At 49.2% G+C, this 19,633-nt stretch overlaps 1 protein-coding gene across 2 annotated transcripts in view; it reads left to right on the plus strand.

The window, feature by feature from the left end:
- The first annotated feature begins 7,908 nt into the window (after positions 1-7,908).
- The window catches only part of LOC133242322 (small integral membrane protein 10-like protein 2A), a 37,045-nt gene continuing 25,320 nt past the window's right edge, over positions 7,909-19,633 (plus strand). The window contains exons 1-2 of one of the 2 annotated variants that reach the window (XM_061408416.1): positions 7,909-8,808; positions 10,353-11,938. In XM_061408416.1, coding sequence (XP_061264400.1) covers positions 8,154-8,474 — 321 coding nt within the window. In that variant the 5' untranslated portion in view covers positions 7,909-8,153 and the 3' untranslated portion in view covers positions 8,475-8,808; positions 10,353-11,938. Of the gene's footprint in view, positions 8,809-10,352; positions 11,939-19,633 lie in introns of those variants that run through there. The other variant, XM_061408415.1, reaches the window with a different exon arrangement.

The raw sequence follows: 19,633 nt of genomic DNA on the forward strand, positions 1-19,633 counted from the left end.
AAAGGACATTGGTCTGTAGTTATGTATTTTTTCTTGTGTTGTTTCCATCTAGTTTTTGTATCACTTAGAATGAGTTTGGAAGTATTCTCTCCTATTCTGTTTTTTTGGAAGAATTTGAGAAGGATTGCTATTCATTCTTCATAAAATAATTGGTAGACTTCAACAGTGAATCAATCTAGACCTGGATGTGTGTGTGTGTGTCTGTGTGAAGTGCTTTACTTACTAATTCAATCTCTTTACTTGTTATAGATTTATTCAGATTTTCTGTTTCTTTCTTATAAGGGTTTTGGGGGGTATGCTTAATTTTTATAACAGCATTATTGAGATATACTGTTGTTGTTAGTCACTCAGTTGTGTCTGACTCTTTGTGACCCCATGGCCCATAGCCTGCCAGGCTCTTTGTCTATGGGATTTCCCAGGTACGAATACTGGAGTGGGTTGCCATTCCCTTCTCCAGGGGATCTTCCCCACCCAGGGATGGAACCCGGGTCTTCCGCACTGCAGGCAGATTCTTTACTGTCTGAGCCACTAGGGAAGCCCCTTATTGAGATGTAATTCACATACCATTGAAAGTCGCTCAGTTGTGTGCAACTCTTTGCGACCCCCATGGACTATACAGTCCATGGAATTCTCCAGGCCAGAGTACTGGAGTGGGTAGCCTTTCCCTTCTCCAGGGGATCTTTCCAACCCAGGGATCGAACCCAGGTCTCCTGCATTGTGGGCAGATTCTTTACCAGCTGAGCCACAAGGGGAGCCCTCATATACTATAGTACTGACCTATTTATACAATTAAATGTCTATTTCTTCTTTGGTTAGTTTTGATCATTTTTGTCTTTCTAGGTCATCTAATTTTTTAGCATACAGTTGTTCATATCATTCTCTTATAGTCCTTTTTATATATAGGGATGTCCTCTCTTTCCTGATTTTAGCAATTTGAGTCTCTTTCATTGGTGGGTCTAACTAAAGGTATATTAATTTCCTGATCATTTCAAAGAACAAACTTTTGATTTCATTTATATTCTCCCTTTCTTCTCTATTGTCAACTTCATTTATTTCTGCTCTGATCTTTGATTTCTTTCCTTCTGCTTGCTTTGGGTTTAGATCACTCTTCTTTTTCTAGTGTCTTATGGTAGAAGGTTAGATTATTGACATGATCTTTGTCCTTACTCTGCAATTTCTAAATTGATTCTCACTTAATACTCTTTAGCTGCTCTCACAATAAGGCCCAACACCCCACTGCGCCCTTGGCTTGGCAACTTCATCTTGGATCCCTTACACTGGGTCAGCTGTCAGGGTGCCCAGACATACCACAGGTGCTCAGAGACACCAGCATTCTGAAAATCTCCTGTGAACATACACTGCCTTGAATTGTTTATTCATTCTTCATTGTTTGTTTGCTGTTTCCCTTTCCTCCAGACACTGAGTATCATTTGTCCATTTTTCTTTGTCCATTGGACTCCCTTTATGGACCCCAGTGGTAATTTATCATGGACTTATTTCTTAATCACTACTACTATTTATTAAGTGCTTACATTTGTCCATTTTTCTGGCGTAAACCCTCATCAATTTTTACAGACTGACTGATAAACTGACCAGTGGACCCATCATGCTATGTGGTAACTGCCTATTCCCTTGGCCATATCCCTCTTATTAGAAGTTCAATGAAGGCAGGACCCTGTCTGCCTTGCTCCCTGAATCAGTAGAGACCAGTTTAAAAGACCAGTTTAAAAGAAAACATTACAGGCATTTCAAGAAGAAAAAAAACCTAATGCTGGAATTAGATGTTGACTAATCTGTTTAAGGTCTGGAGGAGCAAAGGTCAGGGACTGTGGATACCACAAAGAAATTAGCACAGTGCAAGAAACTGTGCCAAACCCATAGAGCTTTCCTGATACCCCAGTGCTGGAGACTGACAGGTAAGGGTGCAATTCAGGAAAGCTGCAGGAACCTCCAACCCTTAAGCCTGCAACTAGTCTGCCACCACCAATATTAGAGAAAGAATGCCTTTCTTCTGGCCTCCACATCTGGCAGCAATGTCTCTCAGAGAGACTGTGATTAGAACCTTGCCTGCAAGTGGTTATGGGCATGAGAATGGGACCAAATGCAAACAAAACCCAGAAGTAATGACTTGCTTGAGTAAAGTGTGTGTGTTCCTATGGATGGGCATGCAACATTTTAGGAATGGCTGATACCTGCCTTTTATATTCTGGCTCCCTTTATGGACCCCAATGGTAATTTATCATGGACTTATTTCTTAATCACTACTGCTATTTATTAAGTGCTTATATCACTATGCCATCCAGTCACTCTGCCAAATACTTTCCATTTATATAGTCATTTAATTAATATTTGTTGAATGCTATGAGCCAGACAACTCTTCTGAGCACTTAGAATAAATCAGTGAACAAAGAGACATAAACCTTGATCCTTAGAACTAACCTTCTTGTGGTGGGGGAAGGGTAGATGATAAAAGCGAAAAAAAAAAAAAAGTAAAACATGTGGTATGTTGGAAAGTAACAAGTGCCATGGAAAAAAATATATCAAGCAATGAAGTTCTGGAGTGCTGGGGAGGATTGGTGAGTCGTATTTTAGAATAGGGTAGTCAGGGTAAGCTTCATTAGGAAATAATAATTGAGAAAGGGCTTGAAGGAAGTTAGGGAGTTAGGAAGGTAGATATTTGGAGTACGAACTATCCAGGGTAAAACTTTAAAAGCATAATCTTTAAGATCAAGATAAACACAAGGGAAATTCCTGAGACTAAAGGTTATAACAAGGTTTATAATGCAACAAAAATCAGTTTTAGGGTTGGAAAGGAAGATACAAAACAATCATTCTTTTTTTTATATATATACTTTACAGATGATAGCATTTTCTACTTAGAAAGCACAAAGAATCAGATATTAATTTCTGGAATTAATAAGAAAATTTAGCAAGGGTGCTAGATGTAAAGTCAATGTAAAAATCAATTTTATTTCTACCAAACAATCCAATAGAAAACTGGATAGAACATATGAAAGAAACAGTTGTTAGAGGAGGAAACCAAATTGCCAATAGACGTTGACAACACACTCAGCTTCATCAGTAACTAGAGAAATGTAGATTAAACTGACAATGACAAGCCAATTCACATGTCTCAGATTGGCACAGATTTTAATTTGGTTATATCAAGAATAGGAAAGAATGTGCTAGTACAACTCTCATCCACTGATGAAAGGCATATCAATACTGTAGACACTTTGGAAAACAAATTGGAATTAGCTGTTAAGTGTTGAGATGCACATACATTTTGACTCTGGATATCACTTCTCAGTGTGTACCATAGAGAAACTCACATATGCATCAGCAGACAAGTAGAAGCATGTTCACATCAGTACCGTTTGTACTAGCAAACACTAGAAATAACCTGTATGTCCATCAATAAGCCCCTAAAACAGTGCCTGGCACATAGCAGCACCCATTAACTCTAGGAAGAGGAGCTTCATAGATACATAAACTATGAACGATTCATAAAATGGCATGTTACTTAGCCTTCTACTCAAAGTGTGGTCCAGGACCTCAGGGTTTATTCTTGCCTTCCTTCTTGCTTACTTGCAACTTCTTTTTCCGACAGTGAAGAACCTGACTTTCAACATCCCGTGTAGGTATTTTTATTTTTACCAGAATGGTGCTTTATTATAGGTCTCATCCTGTTTCTTACTTTTTTTCATTTGCACTGGTCAAGATCTTCCTATGTTGCTGTGTGTACATCTAGTCTCTTACTTCCAACTGCTGCTGCTGCTGCTAAGTCGCTTCAGTCGTGTCTGACTCTGTGCGACCCCATAGACGGCAGCCCATCAGGCTCCCCGTCCCTGGGATTCTCCAGGCAAGAACACTGGAGTGGGTTTCCATTTCCTCCTCCAATGCATGAAAGTGAAAAGTGAAAATGAAGTCGCTAAGTCGTGTCCGACTCTTAGCGACCCCATGGACTGCAGCCTACCAGGCTCCTCCGTCCATGGGATTTTCCAGGCAAGAGTACTGGAGTGGGGTGCCATACTTCCAACTACAGCATACTATTTCATCATATGTATCTCCCTGTCTTACTGACTTGCATCATTCTTTGCAGAAAAAAATATGTTACCACCAAAAAGAGCTTAAGCAAAGACCTCATCAACAGTCCCTAGGGAGAATCAACCTCAATGCCTTTGCAATTGCTGTTTCCTCAGCCTGGAATGCTCTTCCTCTAGCTTTTCCATGGCTATTTCTTTCCCACAATCCCTTGGATTTCAGCTCAAATGTAATCTTAGAGTTCTTTTCCTTACAGGATTCTATAAAATTGTTCTCTCCTCCTTCTACCATGAAATATCCTATCACATATTCAAATACTGCTCTATTCTCTTGATATTCCTGGTCACTAGCTGCAAAATCTTATTTACTGATTTATTTACAAATGTACTGCCAGTCTCCCTCAACTCAAATATCAGCTTCTTTTTAAATTTTATTCTTACACTTTTTAATGTTCAGGATTCCATAAAATGCGGAGCTTCCAGAAAATAGGGTTAGTCTCAGGGCTGTCACGTGAAGATCCTTGGGTTGTGTGCTGCATATTTACATCGTATTCTGTTGTGATTGCATAGGCTTCCAGGGAAAACTGCTGGGAGGCCTGGAGATGTGACTCTTGACTGGTCCTTCAGGAGCAACTCTCAGAGTCACATCTCCAAACCTGCCCATCTTGGAAGCTGCCTGCTCTGCCAGTCAGGAAGGTGGGGAGGGGAATCCGCTGAATTTGTTCATTGGAACTTTCATCTCAGGATCTGGAAGCTGTCGCTTGCCACCACCACCATACCTGCCTCTCTCTCAGCTCCCAGGAAGCTAATGGTTGGTCACTGAGAAACTGCTACAGAAAAATCAACATCTCCATGACTACACTTGCCAGCATAAAAAAGAATGTCCATTTCTTGAGGGCAAGGATTCCTTTGGCATTGTTCTCTGCTACGTTTCTAGCACCTAGAACAATTCCTAGCACCTAGAACAATTCCTAGCATTAAAGAATAATTGAATGAAAGAAAGGTAATGTTCTGGGCAATTCCAGATGACCTATAAGGAGGATACGTTTCATAACCAAGGTGAGTCCAACCAAATCAGAATATTTTACTTTCCCACCTGTCCCTTACTCAACAGAATTCATCCCTACTCCTGATAGTGTTAATGTTATACAGCTGGCTGTAAACAGAGAGGTATTTCTCAGAAGATAACGTGGTTCAGTCCTTAACCCTTCCTCATCCTGATTTTGTGATCTGCCCTTAGGGCTCAGGCTATGGCAATAACTTGCAAGTAAAATCACCCGATAACTTGGAGTTTCTGTGATATTGGTGACATTAACTCCTCAGTGTAAGTGAAATGCAGTCTGTAGTAAAATGATGTTTTAAAGCTACAAAAGGTCTTTTGCCAGTAAATATTTTACTAATGTTTACAGAAACAACTCTCTAAACTTACAGTAGCATTGCTTTTAACTTTATTTATTTATTTGGCTGTGTTGGGTCTTAGTTGCAGCATGCAGGATCTTTGTTGCATCATGTGGGATTTTTTGCAGGACACAGTCTCTCTAGTTATGGCACATGGGCTCATTGTTCTGAGGCATGTGGGATCTTAGTTCCCTGACCAAGGATCGAACCTACGTTCCCTGCATTTAAAGGCAGATTCTTAACCACTGGACCGCCAGGGAAGTCTCTCTCCTTCACTTCTGAAGGATGTATTCACAAATATAGAATTTGGGTATACGTTTCTGGGTGGTAAACTGAACCACAGATTAATCGGGGTCCATACCACTTCTTTTAGTGTCCTTGATGCTTCAAGTTTGCCTTTTTTCCCTTGACCATGTAGGTAGGACAATTGTCTAATAAGTGTATATAAATCTGTTGGGTTTCTTAAGAAGTCACATGGATGCCATAGAGATGTTCAAGTGTGCTGAACAGGCATTTTGAGAAAGCCTTAATACTCAGATCAGCCCTCCTTGTGAAACTGGGATGGAGTCGTGGTGACTCTACCTCTTGCAGACAGGTTTTAAAAAGTTATGACTAAAAGGAGACGTGAGGATTTTTCTACTTCTCTAAATAGTCTTGAAAACATGGTCAAGTTTGGGTTGGACTTGGTTTAGAATAAAGATGAAATGAAGCTACAAAGGGGCTTTTAAACACACCAGTAAGAAATGCCATGTATGAGGGCAAATGAAAACCTGAGTGATTTCTGTGCAGTATCCAGGGCAAACAAAGGATTAAGACAAGTGTTTAGAAATCACTATGAGGTATGAAGAAGTTTAGTATGTGCCACCTCAAAATATGCCACTTCGGTTACACTGATTATTTTTAGCTGAAGTCATCTGAAAAAGGAGAAGGTGATGGCACCCCACTCCAGTACTCTTGCCTGGAAAATCCCATGGACGGAGGAGCCTGGTAGGCTGCAGTCCATGGGGTCGCTAAGAGTCAGACACAACTGAGTGACTTCACTTTCACTTTTCACTTTCATGCATTGGAGAGGGAAATGGCAACCCACTCCAGTGTTCTTGCCTGGAGAATCCCAGGGACGGGGGAGCCTGATGGGCTGCCATCTATGGGGTCGCACAGAGTCGGACACAACTGAAGCAACTTAGCAGCAATAGCAGTATCTGAAAAAACAAATTTTTCTTAAATCCCCTTATTTGCCTAAAGACAGATCTTCTAAAAGGAACTCAATTGTCATAAACCCCCTCCTTGGAAGTTTCAACAACCAGGAAATATTGAGTCTTACCACAGGAGAACTAGAAGTCCCTCAGTCGTGCCCGACTCTTTGTGACCCCACGGACTGTAGCCTTCCAGGCTTCTCCATCCATGGGATTCTCCAGGCAAGAATATCGGAGTGGGTTGCCATTTCCTTCTCCAGGAGATCTTCCTGACCCAGGGATTGAACCCGGGTCTCCTGCATTGTAAGCAGACCCTTTACTGTCTGAGCCACCAGGGAAGTTAAGGAGAACTAGAAGTCAACACCAAACCCAGACAACTCTGTCTCAAACTATCAAATCTCCCATCTATGCTTCTAAGGAGTCATTCATTTTTCTATAAATCATTTACTGTCTCCTAGACTGCCTACATCCTCCCTCTGCTATCCCTGGCAAAGTGGCATTACAAGATCTCAAATCTCACTGTCTTTCTGGGTGTTTTTTTCTTATGATGCCCATGCTGAAATAATATTAAAAATTAAGAAGTGTATATACATTTTCTGTTAATCTGCATGTTGTCGGTTTTTTGTCATTGACCTATGAAGTGTATATAGCTAAGAGAGTAGAGGGAAAGTCTTTGCTCCCCAACAGGTAAAAGATAAGGACAATGGGGCAATTCAAGAATAGAGAAATACACAGCATCAAGCAAATATACCAGAAAGGGAAAAAAATGTGTGTGTGGATTTGGTGAAACTCTATAGTGCAGAGTTACCGGGGGGCGGGGGGGGGAATTATGAATTAAAGAAAAGTTGGGGCTTCCCTGGTAGCTCAGAATGTAAAGAGTCCACCTGCAAAGCAGGAGACCTGGGTTCCATCCCAGGGTCGGGAAGATCCCCTGGAGAAGGAAATGGCTACCCACTGCAGTATTCTTGCCTGGAGAATTCCTTGGACAGAGGACCGTGGCGGTCTATATACTCCAAGGGGTCGCAAAGATTCGGACATAAATGAGCGACCAACACACACACGCACATAAATACACAGTGGGTTGACTGCCCCTGTTTTCTGCGGAGACAGGGAAGGGGACGGTGTAAAGGGGCAGAGCGCTCCGGGTGGGCTTTGCTTGCAGAATAGCGCTTTCTGCAAAAGGATCCCTGGAGGGCAGCGCCTTCCAAACCATTCAGGCCCTCCGGCTCTCTTTTTGGGAGTCCAGGAGGAGGCGGGGCTTGTCGGAGGGGCGGATCCCGGGGGGTGGGGCAGAGTCGCTGGCAGCAGCTCTGTGGTACCCGGCAAGGGGCGGGGCCATGTTAGGGGTGGAACTGTGCCGGCTGTCGCCAATGTGCGTGCAGGCAAGGGGGCGGAGCTGTCCCTGGACAGCTCAGGCCTGGCCTTGGATGTGGCAGAGGCGGCAGTGGGAGACCACCCCCCGAGGGGAGACCGACGGTAGGGCGCGGCGAGGAGGGGCGGGGTGAGACTAGACTGCTGTATGCCGGGAGCTCCAGGCATCGGGTCCACCTGCCCGCCAGCTCGTGCTGTGGTCGGTACGCGGGGCCAGCGCCGGCCCGGGCCCATGGCGGCGTCGGGGGCTCTGTCTGCGGCGGCGGCAGCAGCGGCCCTGTCGGGCGTGGCAGTGCGGCTGGCACGCTCAGCCGCGATACGCGGCTCCTACGGCGCCTTCTGCAAGGGGCTCACGCGCACGTTGATCACCTTCTTCGACCTGGCCTGGCGTCTGCGCATGAACTTCCCCTATTTCTACATCGTGGCCTCGGTGATGCTCAACGTGCGCCTGCAAGTGAGGATCGAGTGAACGCCCACTACCACCTCCGTCCGGGAGCGACGGCAGGAGCATCGGCATAAAGGATCACGGGGCCGGGGGCCGCCGGGACGTGCCGGGGAAGGGGCGGCCCAGGCCCCTAAGCCCTAGACCTCCGCGGAAGACGCAGCCACCGAGCCTCGGCTCCGGCCAGCCACGTCGCGGCTGGTGACAAACTGCACAGAAAACTAGCAAAAAGGGCCCTTTCCGTCGAACTCGGGAAAATTATCTGAATGCAGCCGACCTATTGCCTCACTTTGGCCGAAGGGGGGAGCAGAAGGAAGAAATTCTTCATTAGAAACATGAATGACTGACCCTGACCGAAAAGGTAGGAGGCCAGAGATTGGACTTGCAGGCTGGAGGGAGGCTGTTGCCATGGCATCTACATATCCAGCCCCTGGGGGGCTTGGGGGAGGAAGGGACCCGTGGAAGCCAGCCTGGAAAGCTGCCAAGCCAAGAGCAGGCAAGGCAGGGTGCACACAGGCCCTCTGGACAACCTTGTCATATTTCCAACTTGGGGATGAGAGGCGGCTTCCTGGGCATCACCTCTGCCCACGGCCCCGGTAGTGTCACCTGAACACGGGGGAATGGAGGGAAATGGCCCTGGAGAGGCCCTGAGAAAGCCCTAGAAGAGAGCGGATGCTGGCCCCCTTGTCCTCCACCCCTCGAGAGGCAGCCTGGACGGATGGTTGTGTTCTTGGCCCAAGCCCAGGTCTGTCTCTTTCTCAGCCCTTCACAAGACTTCCTCCTGGCGGGTCTGTGGGACTGCTCTCTGCCTGCTCCTGCTGTCTCTCTTGCTCCTCTCCACCCTCCAAAGCTTTGCATCAGGGGACAGGGAAGAGTGGGAAAGACGTGTTCCTCCCAGTCCTGCCCCATCTCAGCCACGCTCCCTCCACCTCCTACCATGGCCTCCTGGTGCCACAGAATGCGCTGCTCCAGTCCTGGAGAGCCTCCAGCAGCCCCTGTGCCCCAAAGGATTTGGGAAAGTGGGAGTCTCCTTGAGTGGAGGGCAGCTGTCAGGCCGGGGTGGGAGAGCAGTTGGAGAAGAGGCTTGTAGGGTAGGCGACAACTGGGGAGACGGGGACATCTCTGGGTGAGGAGGCAACTCTCAAGTCCCCATGTTTTTCTTGCAGGAACTGGTGTTATAGAAGGTGAACCACCCCTTCTGCGGTCTTGTCCAGAGAGTCAAATCCCTGCCTGGGGCACCCCTGACCCTAGAGCTGCCTGGGGAGCAGCCAAGAGAAGGGCCTGACCACTCCCCTCCAGGAGAGGAAGGGCTTTCCAGGCAGAGAGCCTGAGGTGGGGGGAGTGACCTAGTGGTCAGGTTCTGGCATAGGGAAGGAAGTACAGAGCTAGAGACACTCTGGCAGAGCTCTGTTCTCCCCACCTGCCGGGCTCTGGGAAGGGAGACATTTGCCCTTGTCACATAGATCAGAAGTGGGGGAGCTGAACCTGCCTCCCAGCCTGCATTCCCCACCTGCCCCCCAGTCTCTGGGAGACCTGGCACAGTGGGATGGGGGAAGGGAGCACAGGCTCCCAAGGGACCTAGAGAGAAAGGCCGGTGGCAGGGAAGGTGAGGTGTATGGCAAGTCACTGGGAAGAACCAGGGGACAGTCTAAGCTGAGATGGTCACAGGAGAGATGAGTCCCAGAACCCCCTGGGGAGCAAGGTCCTTACACACAGACCTCCCCACCCCAACCGAAGCCCCACCCAAGGCTTAACCAGGGGTTCCTTGGTGTTGAGTGCCACAGGCCTCTCAGTTTGGGTGGGGGTGTCGGCTGGCTCCTGGGGCCGAGTGTAATAGGAGGGAAGGGATACAAGTGGGTGGGGTGGAGCTGAGACCCACGCATGACCCCATGTCTCTGTCTCCAGGCTGCCCCTCCTGCTAGGATCACACAGGAGCATCTGCTCTGGATGGGCCTGCAGCGGTCCTGGCTGTGCTGCTGACTGGTGCACCAGGAGCGGCACTGAGGGGAGCTGGGAGAGGCCCTGGCCCTCACCCACATCCCATATCCACATCTGCCCCCTCACTGATTGCTTGCGGTCCTGGTCCTCAGTTGCTGGGACTAAGAACCACAGCAGCCTGGTTGCCCCTGGGACAGAGGGGCTGAGCCTCACACCATGTGCCCTTCTCAGCCACCCAGGGCCCGGCTGAAGAGCTCTGCCTGCCTCACCCCGAAGCCTGAGGCTGCACCCAGGCTACCACATGCCCCCCGCAGATTCCCAGAGATGGAAGGGCGCTGATGGCTTCCTCCCTTGTGCCAAGTTGCCTGGAAACCCCTGGTCCTGGTGGCCCCTCCTCCACCCCAACTGTGTCCCTCCAGGACCACTTCCGGGAGACTGCCAGCCTTTGGACTGCATCCCTGGAGTTCTGAGAGACTGTGACATGGGCTGCAGGGGAGGAGAGGAGCAGAGGACCAGGGGCCTCCTTGGGGCTGATGCGTAAATGTGCCCTTTTCAAGTTTGGATCTCACCCTCTGGGTGACTGGATCCCCAGCCGCAGCCTCTTCCTGGGCCAGCCTGAGAGGACCTGGGGAGGGCACTAGGGAGTGTCTTTACTTAATATGTGTGTGCCTGTGTGTGAATGGGTGTGTGAGCGCACATGTTGAGTGCATGTGTGAGTGTGGGATGTGTGTGGGCATGTATGTGCGAGTATGTATGCACATGCACGAGGGCTTGAGTGTGTGAGTGTGTGAGGGGGTGTGTGGATGAGTGTGTGGGTATGAGTACAGATGCATGAATGCACAGATGTTTGTGTGTGAATGTGCGGATGTGACTGTGTGTGTGTGTGAATACATGTGTCAGCGTGCTTTTGTGAATGGGTGTATGTCTGTGCACAAGTTTGTGATTGCTTGTGTACACACAAGTGACTATGCGCTGCAGAGGGTGCAGAGCTGTTTAGCTGGTGTGCAGTGCAGGACGGGCTCCCTGTCCTTCCCGGGCTCGTGGCTCTGTTGGAGCTGCCTGGGCCCTGGGAGGCTGTTTCCCAAAGTGGATAAAGTATGTTGGAGATTCAGGGGCCCCGGGCTCAGAGACCCCTCGTCACCTTCAGAGAATCCCCGCTCCTTGTGGGGCTCTGGCTGGGGCTGTCCGCCCCCAAAGATGTTGGCCGTGGGAGGGGCGGGGATACGTCCTCAGCACGTGTTCCTGCCACTGCTCTTCTTACCGTTTTGATCTCGAGTCGTTCACTGCTTCTGCTCTCCCGTCTCTTCCTCATCTCCCGACTGGGCCCCTGCTGCTCTCTTTGCACTTTATTTGCAGTCTGGTTTTCAGGCAGTGGAGCTTACACACAATCACTGACTTGAATAAGACCACTGTTCCTTTTCTGTGTGTGATGAACTCTGCACCAGTCAGCGCAGTCTGGTCAGAGAAATGTTCTTGTTTCCAGTGTTGTCACATCTTGTGTCTGTCTAAGTTAATAAAAAATATTCTTTGAATTGAATAAAATGAAAACTGGAGGCCTCTTGTTTCTGGTGTGGTGCCCCCTTGGAGGAGGGGGGCTGGGGGTGAGCTCACCCTACTCTGGTGGCCAGAAGCTGGGGTAGGGGAGCATCCTGAGGGCTATAAGTGGGTAGGGTCATGGCAGGGATGGTGGCCTGTTCAGAAGATGCTCTGAGACAGGACTTGACTTGGAGCGCTGCTCCCATGATGAGAAGTCAGCAGCACAGGCCTGGCCTAAGATGTAGCGAGTGTCCCAGTTTGTCCCATTCACAAACTATTTGAATAACCAGACAGCTAAGCGTTTTCTTTATTTTAAAGCCTGGTGTTAGAAAGCACTTAATTCAGTTGAACCCCAAGGATGGGCTGGGGTAGGTGAGGTGAAATGGGTCGTCTGCAGATCATTTTGTGTCACCCGGAGGCCCCTCTGCAGCAGCAGGTGGCAGGGACCCATCGCTTCCCTGGCAGCCAGGTCGGTGCCCAGTTTTGAAGATCAACGTTGGGGACCAGAGACCAGCTTCCCTTCCCTCCACCTTAGACTCAAGCTGTCCCATCACAGGGCCCGGGGTGGGGACTCCGAGACTGCTGCAGAGGGAAGGGGGGTGGTGTTCAGAGGCTGGGGGAGGGAGGCCTGCAGAGAAGCACAGCACCCACCTCAGAGGAAGGAAGGTAGGGCCCTCTTCTGCGCACAGAAACAGAAACGTCAGGTCGTGGGGTGGCTGAGACCTGTGCTTAAGCAGAGTCCCACGACAGGACCAAGGCTCTGAGCTACTGGCAGATCTTAAGGCCTGGCCCTGACATTCCCTGAGGGTCCTGTCACCCCACTGGAGGGACTCATTCTCTGCTCCCCATCCTCCCTGTCTGCCTCCTGACTCTGCCCACCCTTAGACCAGGATCCAGCTCAGGCCCCACCTCCACACCTGCACTCACCTACCCAGGCAGGGAGGAAGAGCACACAGCCTCCCCAGCCCTTATCTGGGCACCCTCGGCGCCCCCAAGAGATGATTGTCTGCTCTCCCTCCTTAGCCTCAGCCTCTGGTCTCAGCCAGACCTCTCCTGCTGTGTCTTTCCTGCCACCTCCTGCTCTGCTCCTTCACTTCCACCACCCTGAGCTAAGGGCTGACTCAGCATCTGGGCCCAGGCACAGCCTGTGGCTTCTGGTCCAGTGTTCTCGCTGCCTCTGGGTCTCCTTCTTGGCACCCATGATTTTCCTGGGCCTGAGGCTGCTTCTGAGCCTGCACCCTGCACCCCGTCCAGCTCTCAGCTCCCTGCACCCACTTGCCCAGCCCCTCCAGGGAGGCCCATTCCAGCCCTTCTGCTGCCCCCCACACCCAACCAGGCAGGAGGAAGACGCCCAGACAGTGCCTACCCATGAAAGCCAGCACAGTGGGGCTTCCCCTCTGGCCAGAGCGCCTCCTGGGGCCTATGACCGACTTTCCCAACCTCCACAAACAGTAGGCCTCCGTGGGCCACAGCTCCCCACCAAGGCACTGGGTATCCCCCCCAACCCTGTGCACTCAGAGACAATCTCACTCCCCACTGCCCCACTGACAGTGGCAGAAGCCCCTGATTATCTTGAGGCTGTGTTCTACCTCAGCACTGGGAACCAGGCTGAACCTGGGAGCCTCTGCCTCTTATGCAGAGCAGTCCCCAAGGCTACCTCAGGCCAGCTTCTCCCTTGCCTGGTCACCAAGCCTTTCTCGAGGCTTCCCTCAGTGGCTGCCATGACAGCCCTCCCTCTCTGTGGCCACCACAGGGTCCATCTGCAGCAACCGCCATACTCATCCACCCACAACACCCCTTACCCAGAAATCCGAGGTCTCCTCAGGAATCCCTCCTTCCCCTGCCTCCCACACCCCAATTTATGCCACACATCCCCTGTAGCTCATTAACATTCACCCTGATAATGGGGTCACAGTGGCACCCAGAGGGCCTCAGGGAAGGCGATTCTTCAGAGACCCTCAGCCGCTCATTTGGCAAGACATATTTCCTGGGCTCCTCTCCATGCCCGACCCCAAAGTAGGCCCTGAGCACTGAACCCATGGACCAGACAGAGGAGCCCACACAGACCATGTGAGAGCATAATAGGAGCACAATAGCAGGGCTCATGGGAGGGTTCAGTCAGGAGGAATGCGACCCCTCGTGTACCCAGGCAGTAATCTGGGGTGTCGTTGCTACGGCCAGCTCCAGGTCCAAGGTTAACTCAGAGCAGCCTGGCCACCCGGACCAGCAGAGCCATAGATGACTTTCCCAGTTCCCAGAGACTGGCAGCCAAAGATTGCATTTTTACATGGTGTAGATTAAAAAGAAATGTCAGGACACATGTGGCAGGAATTCCAATGAATGCCCCAGACACAACTGGAAGGTAATTCCATCGATGTTCTCGAGGCAATTGTTCTGGAAAGTCTTATCGAAAGTTGTTTCCAGGTGAATACCACGGCAGATCGGAGCACTTTTTAAAGCATTTTTTATTCAGATGTTGTGCACATCCTTAACCCAGACCCCGTGGAATGTTCTCCATCCTGCTTTTCCTACCTCTCTCTACAACAGGGTTTTGCACTCAGGAGTACAGAGGGCAGAGCCCTAGCCCAGGAATGAAAGGCCGGGTGGGTTCCAGCTCCACAGATCACCAGCTCTGGGCATGTGGGCATGGCACCGTGCCTCGCTGCACCCGTTTCCTGGCCTACAGGCACAGTAGTGCAGGCCCCAGGGAAGCAACTTCTCAGTTGTTTTTGATAGTTTGAGACCAGTAGACTATTTTCTCTATGTTTCTGTTTTCTCATTTTCTATGACTTCATGATGATGGCAAATCTCCATGTACATGCCACCTGCGAAATACTGCAGTTTGACCTTGCCTTGCCGGGCGCCCTTTCTGCAAGGTCAAATTTAACAGAAAGCCAGTCTCTGTCACCCTGGGAATCCCAGTCATGGCTAAAGCAGAGGCTCTGCAACCTCATCTTGACACCCATTCCTCCCACTCCCTTTCTGCGCCCCAAGACCTCTCTTCTCATCCCCCTGGCATCTATGTCTTTTTTCTAGAAATGTCTGTTTAGCTTTTCTGCCCATTTTTTTCATTTTCTTATATTGAGTTTCCTGATTTGTCTGTATATTTTGGAAATTAAACCCTTGATAAATTAGGGGTATGGTATTAAGGTATACACACTGCTGCTGCTGCTAAGTCGCTTCAGTCGTGTCTGACTCTGTGCGACCCCATAGATGGCAGCCCACCAGGCTCACCTGTCCCTGGGATTCTCCAGGCAAGAACACTGGAGTGGGTTGCCATTTCCTTCTCCAATGCATGAAAGTGAAAAATGAAAGTGAAGTCGCTCAGTCGTGTCCGACTCTTCGTGACCCCATGGACTGCAGCCTACTAGGCTCCTCCGTCCATGGGATTTTCCAGGCAAGAGTACTGGAGTGGGCTGCCATCGCCTTCTCCCATATACACACTACTATATATAAAATAAACAAGGATTTACTGTAAAGCATAGGCAACGATGTTCACTATTTTCTAATAACTCAGAAAAATTTTAAAAAGAATATACGTATATAAAACCGAATCACTTTGCTGTGCTCCTAAAACTAACATAATATTGTATATCAGCTGTACTACAATTTAAAAAACAAAGCTGACTGTATATGCATGACTGCTTCTGTCAATGAAGTTCTTGGTCACCCAATACCCACAGGGTTTTCTGATATAGTTCAAGGGATCCACCAGCACTGGCCAGCCTTGGACTGGAGCATGGAGCCTTCACCAAGTTTTGGCAGAATTTGCTTTCTGTAATGAACAAACCGTGAGGACGAGATATACAGGTTTTCAAGTTATAGGAGGTACAAGATCTTGAGCAAATAAGAATCTATGAACTGACTATGTGCTTCAGATTTCTATGCACACCACAAGATTTGCAAATACATCTGGGATGCAGGGTACCCCCTTAAGTCACCAGGGACTTTTCAGAACACCAGCAGTACTGGAAATTGTCATTACCTCTTATACACCAGGCACGTGGTGCTTGGAGCAGACTTGGGAGGGGAAACTAGCTGGGTTCGAACCCAGACTCTTGAGCGGAGTCACTTTGGCCAGGTCCTTCAGACTCTCTGGGCTTCCCTGGTGGCTGAGTGGTAAAGAATCTGCTTGAAACCCGCTTGAGAGGCAGGTTCGATCCCTGGGTCAGGAAAATCCCCTGGAGGAGGGAATGGCTACCCACTTCAGCATTCTTGCCTGGAGAATTTCAAGGACAGAGGAGCCTGGCGGGCTATGGTCCATGGGGGGTCATAAAGGGTAAGACAGGACTGAGCGACTGAGCACATTCAGATTCTCTGTCGTTCACTTCATCTGCGAGACGGTGAGTAATTCCGTGGTTCTCTGAGGAACATGTAAACCAATACACATCAATCACTGAACACTGAGCACGGTGACTGACTCGTGGAAGTGGTCTGTACACAAGACCCCATCTTTGTTAGTGATCAGCTCGATTCAGAGCTGGTCAGAAGAGCTGCTCAGTCTCAGGACATCAAAAGACAAGCTGCTCTTGCTGAAGCTGGGGAGGGGCTGGTGACTAGAGTCCTGCCTCTGGCCTCCACACCAGCAGTGAGCGCCCTTGAGCCACTTCTGTAGTGGACGCTTGCCTGCTACTCAAAGTGTGGTCCAGGGACCAGCTGCATCAGTATCACCTGGGAACTTGTCACTCTGAGGCCTCCACCACAGGCCTATTGAATTAGGACTTACACTTTCATAATAACTGGTGATTAGAGTTTGAAAGCACTACTCCCTGATATCTTGAGAGTCGAGAGGTTGACATAAGTAAACTGTATTTTAAATGAACTGAAAAAGGACGTACAGTGACGTACCCAAAACCACAAAACTAATGGGTGGCAGAGCCAAGATTAGCATCCAGGTTTCCTGACTTTCAGCTCAGGCTTTTCTGCACGATTCTGATCAGTTGCACCCTGTGGCAGATTCCCCTCTGGTCCCAGGGGACAAGTTCATGTCTTGTTTCTGCAACCAAGCCCCTGTCATATGTCCTTGCATCTAAATCCATGACTTGTGAGACTTCCTTGGTTACCCAGCAGTTAAGATTTCACCTTCCAGTGCTCCCTTGATGGTTCAGTGGTTGAGAATTATCCTGCCAGTTCACTGCACAAGGCTTCCATCTCTGGTCCAGGAAGATCCCACTTGCCACAGAGCAACGAAGCCAGGTAGCCACAACTGTTGAAGCCTTCTGGTCCTAGAGCCTGTGCTTCGAAACAAGAGAAGTCACGGCAATGAAAAGCCCACGTACTGAAACCAAGAGTAGCCCCGGCTCGCTGTAGCCAGACAAAAGACCCAGCACAGCCAAAATAAATAACCTAGGAACCGATTACATTCTTCCGAGTTCTGAGTGGAGCAGCGCCACCTGCTGGTTGATCCCTTGAACTACATCAGAAAGCCCTAAAGGTGTTGTGTTGCCAAGGCCTTCAGCGACAGGGACAGTCATCCGTGCACAGCCAGTTTTGATAAGGGCAAGATAAGAAAGAGAGGAGAGGCCTTGGGACACACGAAGGGCGTGGGAGGAATATATGTCCACGTGAGGGTGCAGAGCCTCCTATAACTCGAAAACCCAGTGGAGCTGCGCCATCTACTGGTGGATTCTTTGAATTATATCAGAAAACCTGGGGGTGTTGTGTTGGCAATTCACATCACATCAATCAGTGGACACTGAGCACAGTGGCTGACACGCAGAAGCGGTCTATCCATGAGCACCCACCCTTCTTCGTTAGTGATCAGCTTGATTCTGATCTGGTCAGAAGAGCTGCTTAGTCTCAGGACGTCAAAACGCAGCACCGCGTCAGGGTCAAGGGCATAAACTCTATTTAGACACAGCAGCTCTACCACTTAACCAGGGCAGGCCACTCGGCCTTTCTGAGCCGCAGCTTCGTGACTGGTCAGATTGGCGTGGGTAGCACCCACCTGGCGACTGTCGTGGGTCCAGTGCGGCCGCGAGCATGGGTAAGGGCCTGGCTCGTCCTGGGACGGGTTCGGTAGGTGGCAGCTTCTGTGTGAACCCGGCTGCCTGGGCACCTCCACTGCGCACCATCCGGAAACAACTCACTCCTTCCGCCTCATCTGTAGCTCCTTCACCCAGTTCTCATCTGCTTGCCCTCAGCTGCACAGAGTGGGTAGCCGAGATCCAAAGGAAGAAAAAAGAACACAGGAAATGGAGGGGATTTTGTTCATCAACCTTCCCTGGATTTGGGAAAGACAAAGCCACCCTGCGACTTTCAGGGTGTACTACAGCTGAAACCCCCTCACAGCCTCCCCCTGCTGTCTCTTTGGTGTACCTGAACCTTTGGCCTCCCACAGCCACAGGAGCAAGCCAGTTGGTACTACTGCTTCTCCTTCTGGGTGCGGGGAGGGGGGCCGCAGGGAGGGCAACTGAAGGCTGAGAGCTCCGCTAGATTCCTGTCCTCCCTCGGTTCTGCCCTCTGCCTCCACCAATCCCTATCTATGCTTTTCCATCACCTGTGTGCTCCATGGAGCATACGGATTTGCTCAGCCTTTTATGCCACAGAGGACTTAAACCTGCAAAGTCAACCACATTGTTTTCCTCTGGAAGATTTATGGAACTGCAGACTATTATTTTTCACCTGGGGCTTCTGAGGTCCCCAGTTAAAATACATCTGTTCTGGCATCACTTTCCCTCAAGAATACTTTCTGCTTTCTAATTCGTGTTGGTATTTTACCCTGACCATTATAGTTCCCACTGTAGTTCTGATTGGCATTCTAGCTTGTAGATCAGTCTCTGGTGAGTATATCTTAATTTTTGACTCTTGCAAAAATGAGTTCATTACCCTGCAATATCAAGAACCAACCCTTAGTGGTAACCAAGCAGATTCTCATCAGAGATCTAGCTGCTTTTGGCACACTCAAGTGTTCATAGTCAACTGTTCCAAGTTGAATTTGTCTTTTCTAAAAACCCAAAATACCCTTCTTTTCTTTTTTCGTTCCCTATCTTGTGTGGTGTCACCACCATCCACTCCAAAATCAGGAGTCATCTCTTTACTGGCTGTGTCCTTCTCCCTCATGCATCCAGTTAGTAAGACTCTACTTCCTGTTGTTTCTTGAATCCATCCCCCATCAGCCTTGCTTCGGTTTAGATACAACTTATGTTGCTGTTGACTCTCTACAAGTTTCCTGTCACTGTCTACCCATTCCCAGGTTTTCAGCCCCACCCCAACCAATGCCAAGTTCACCCTCCTTCTCCTAGATAACATGGTTCATAAATATAGCCATCCCATTCTTCTCTCAATATCTTTCAACAAATCCCAAAGTTTAGGATGAAACTGCATCTCCAGAGCACCTCTGACCCCGTCTCGCTGATGCACATTGTGCACTGTGAGGTTTGTTTTCTTGCTCTCCAGAGACTAATGAGGTAAAAGAGCACTTCATGTGCACCAGAGCCTGAACTTGTAGCTTCTCGCCAAACAGATTGCATTTCACAAACTTCATGACAATGATCAAAACACATGGAAGTTGAAAAATAATACAGAGATACTGCATGTTCTCATCATCTATGAGCAATAAGTATCAACCCATACGCAATCAGAATCGATCTCTGCCCCCTTCTCTTTCCTGCTGCTGCTGCTAAGTCACTTCAGTCGTGTCCGACTCTGTGGGACCCCATAGACGGCAGCCCACCAGGCTCCCCCGTCTCTGGGATTCTCCAGGCAAGAAC

This window comes from Bos javanicus, chromosome X (assembly GCF_032452875.1).
Source record: "Bos javanicus breed banteng chromosome X, ARS-OSU_banteng_1.0, whole genome shotgun sequence".
Lineage (NCBI taxonomy): Eukaryota > Metazoa > Chordata > Mammalia > Artiodactyla > Bovidae > Bos > Bos javanicus.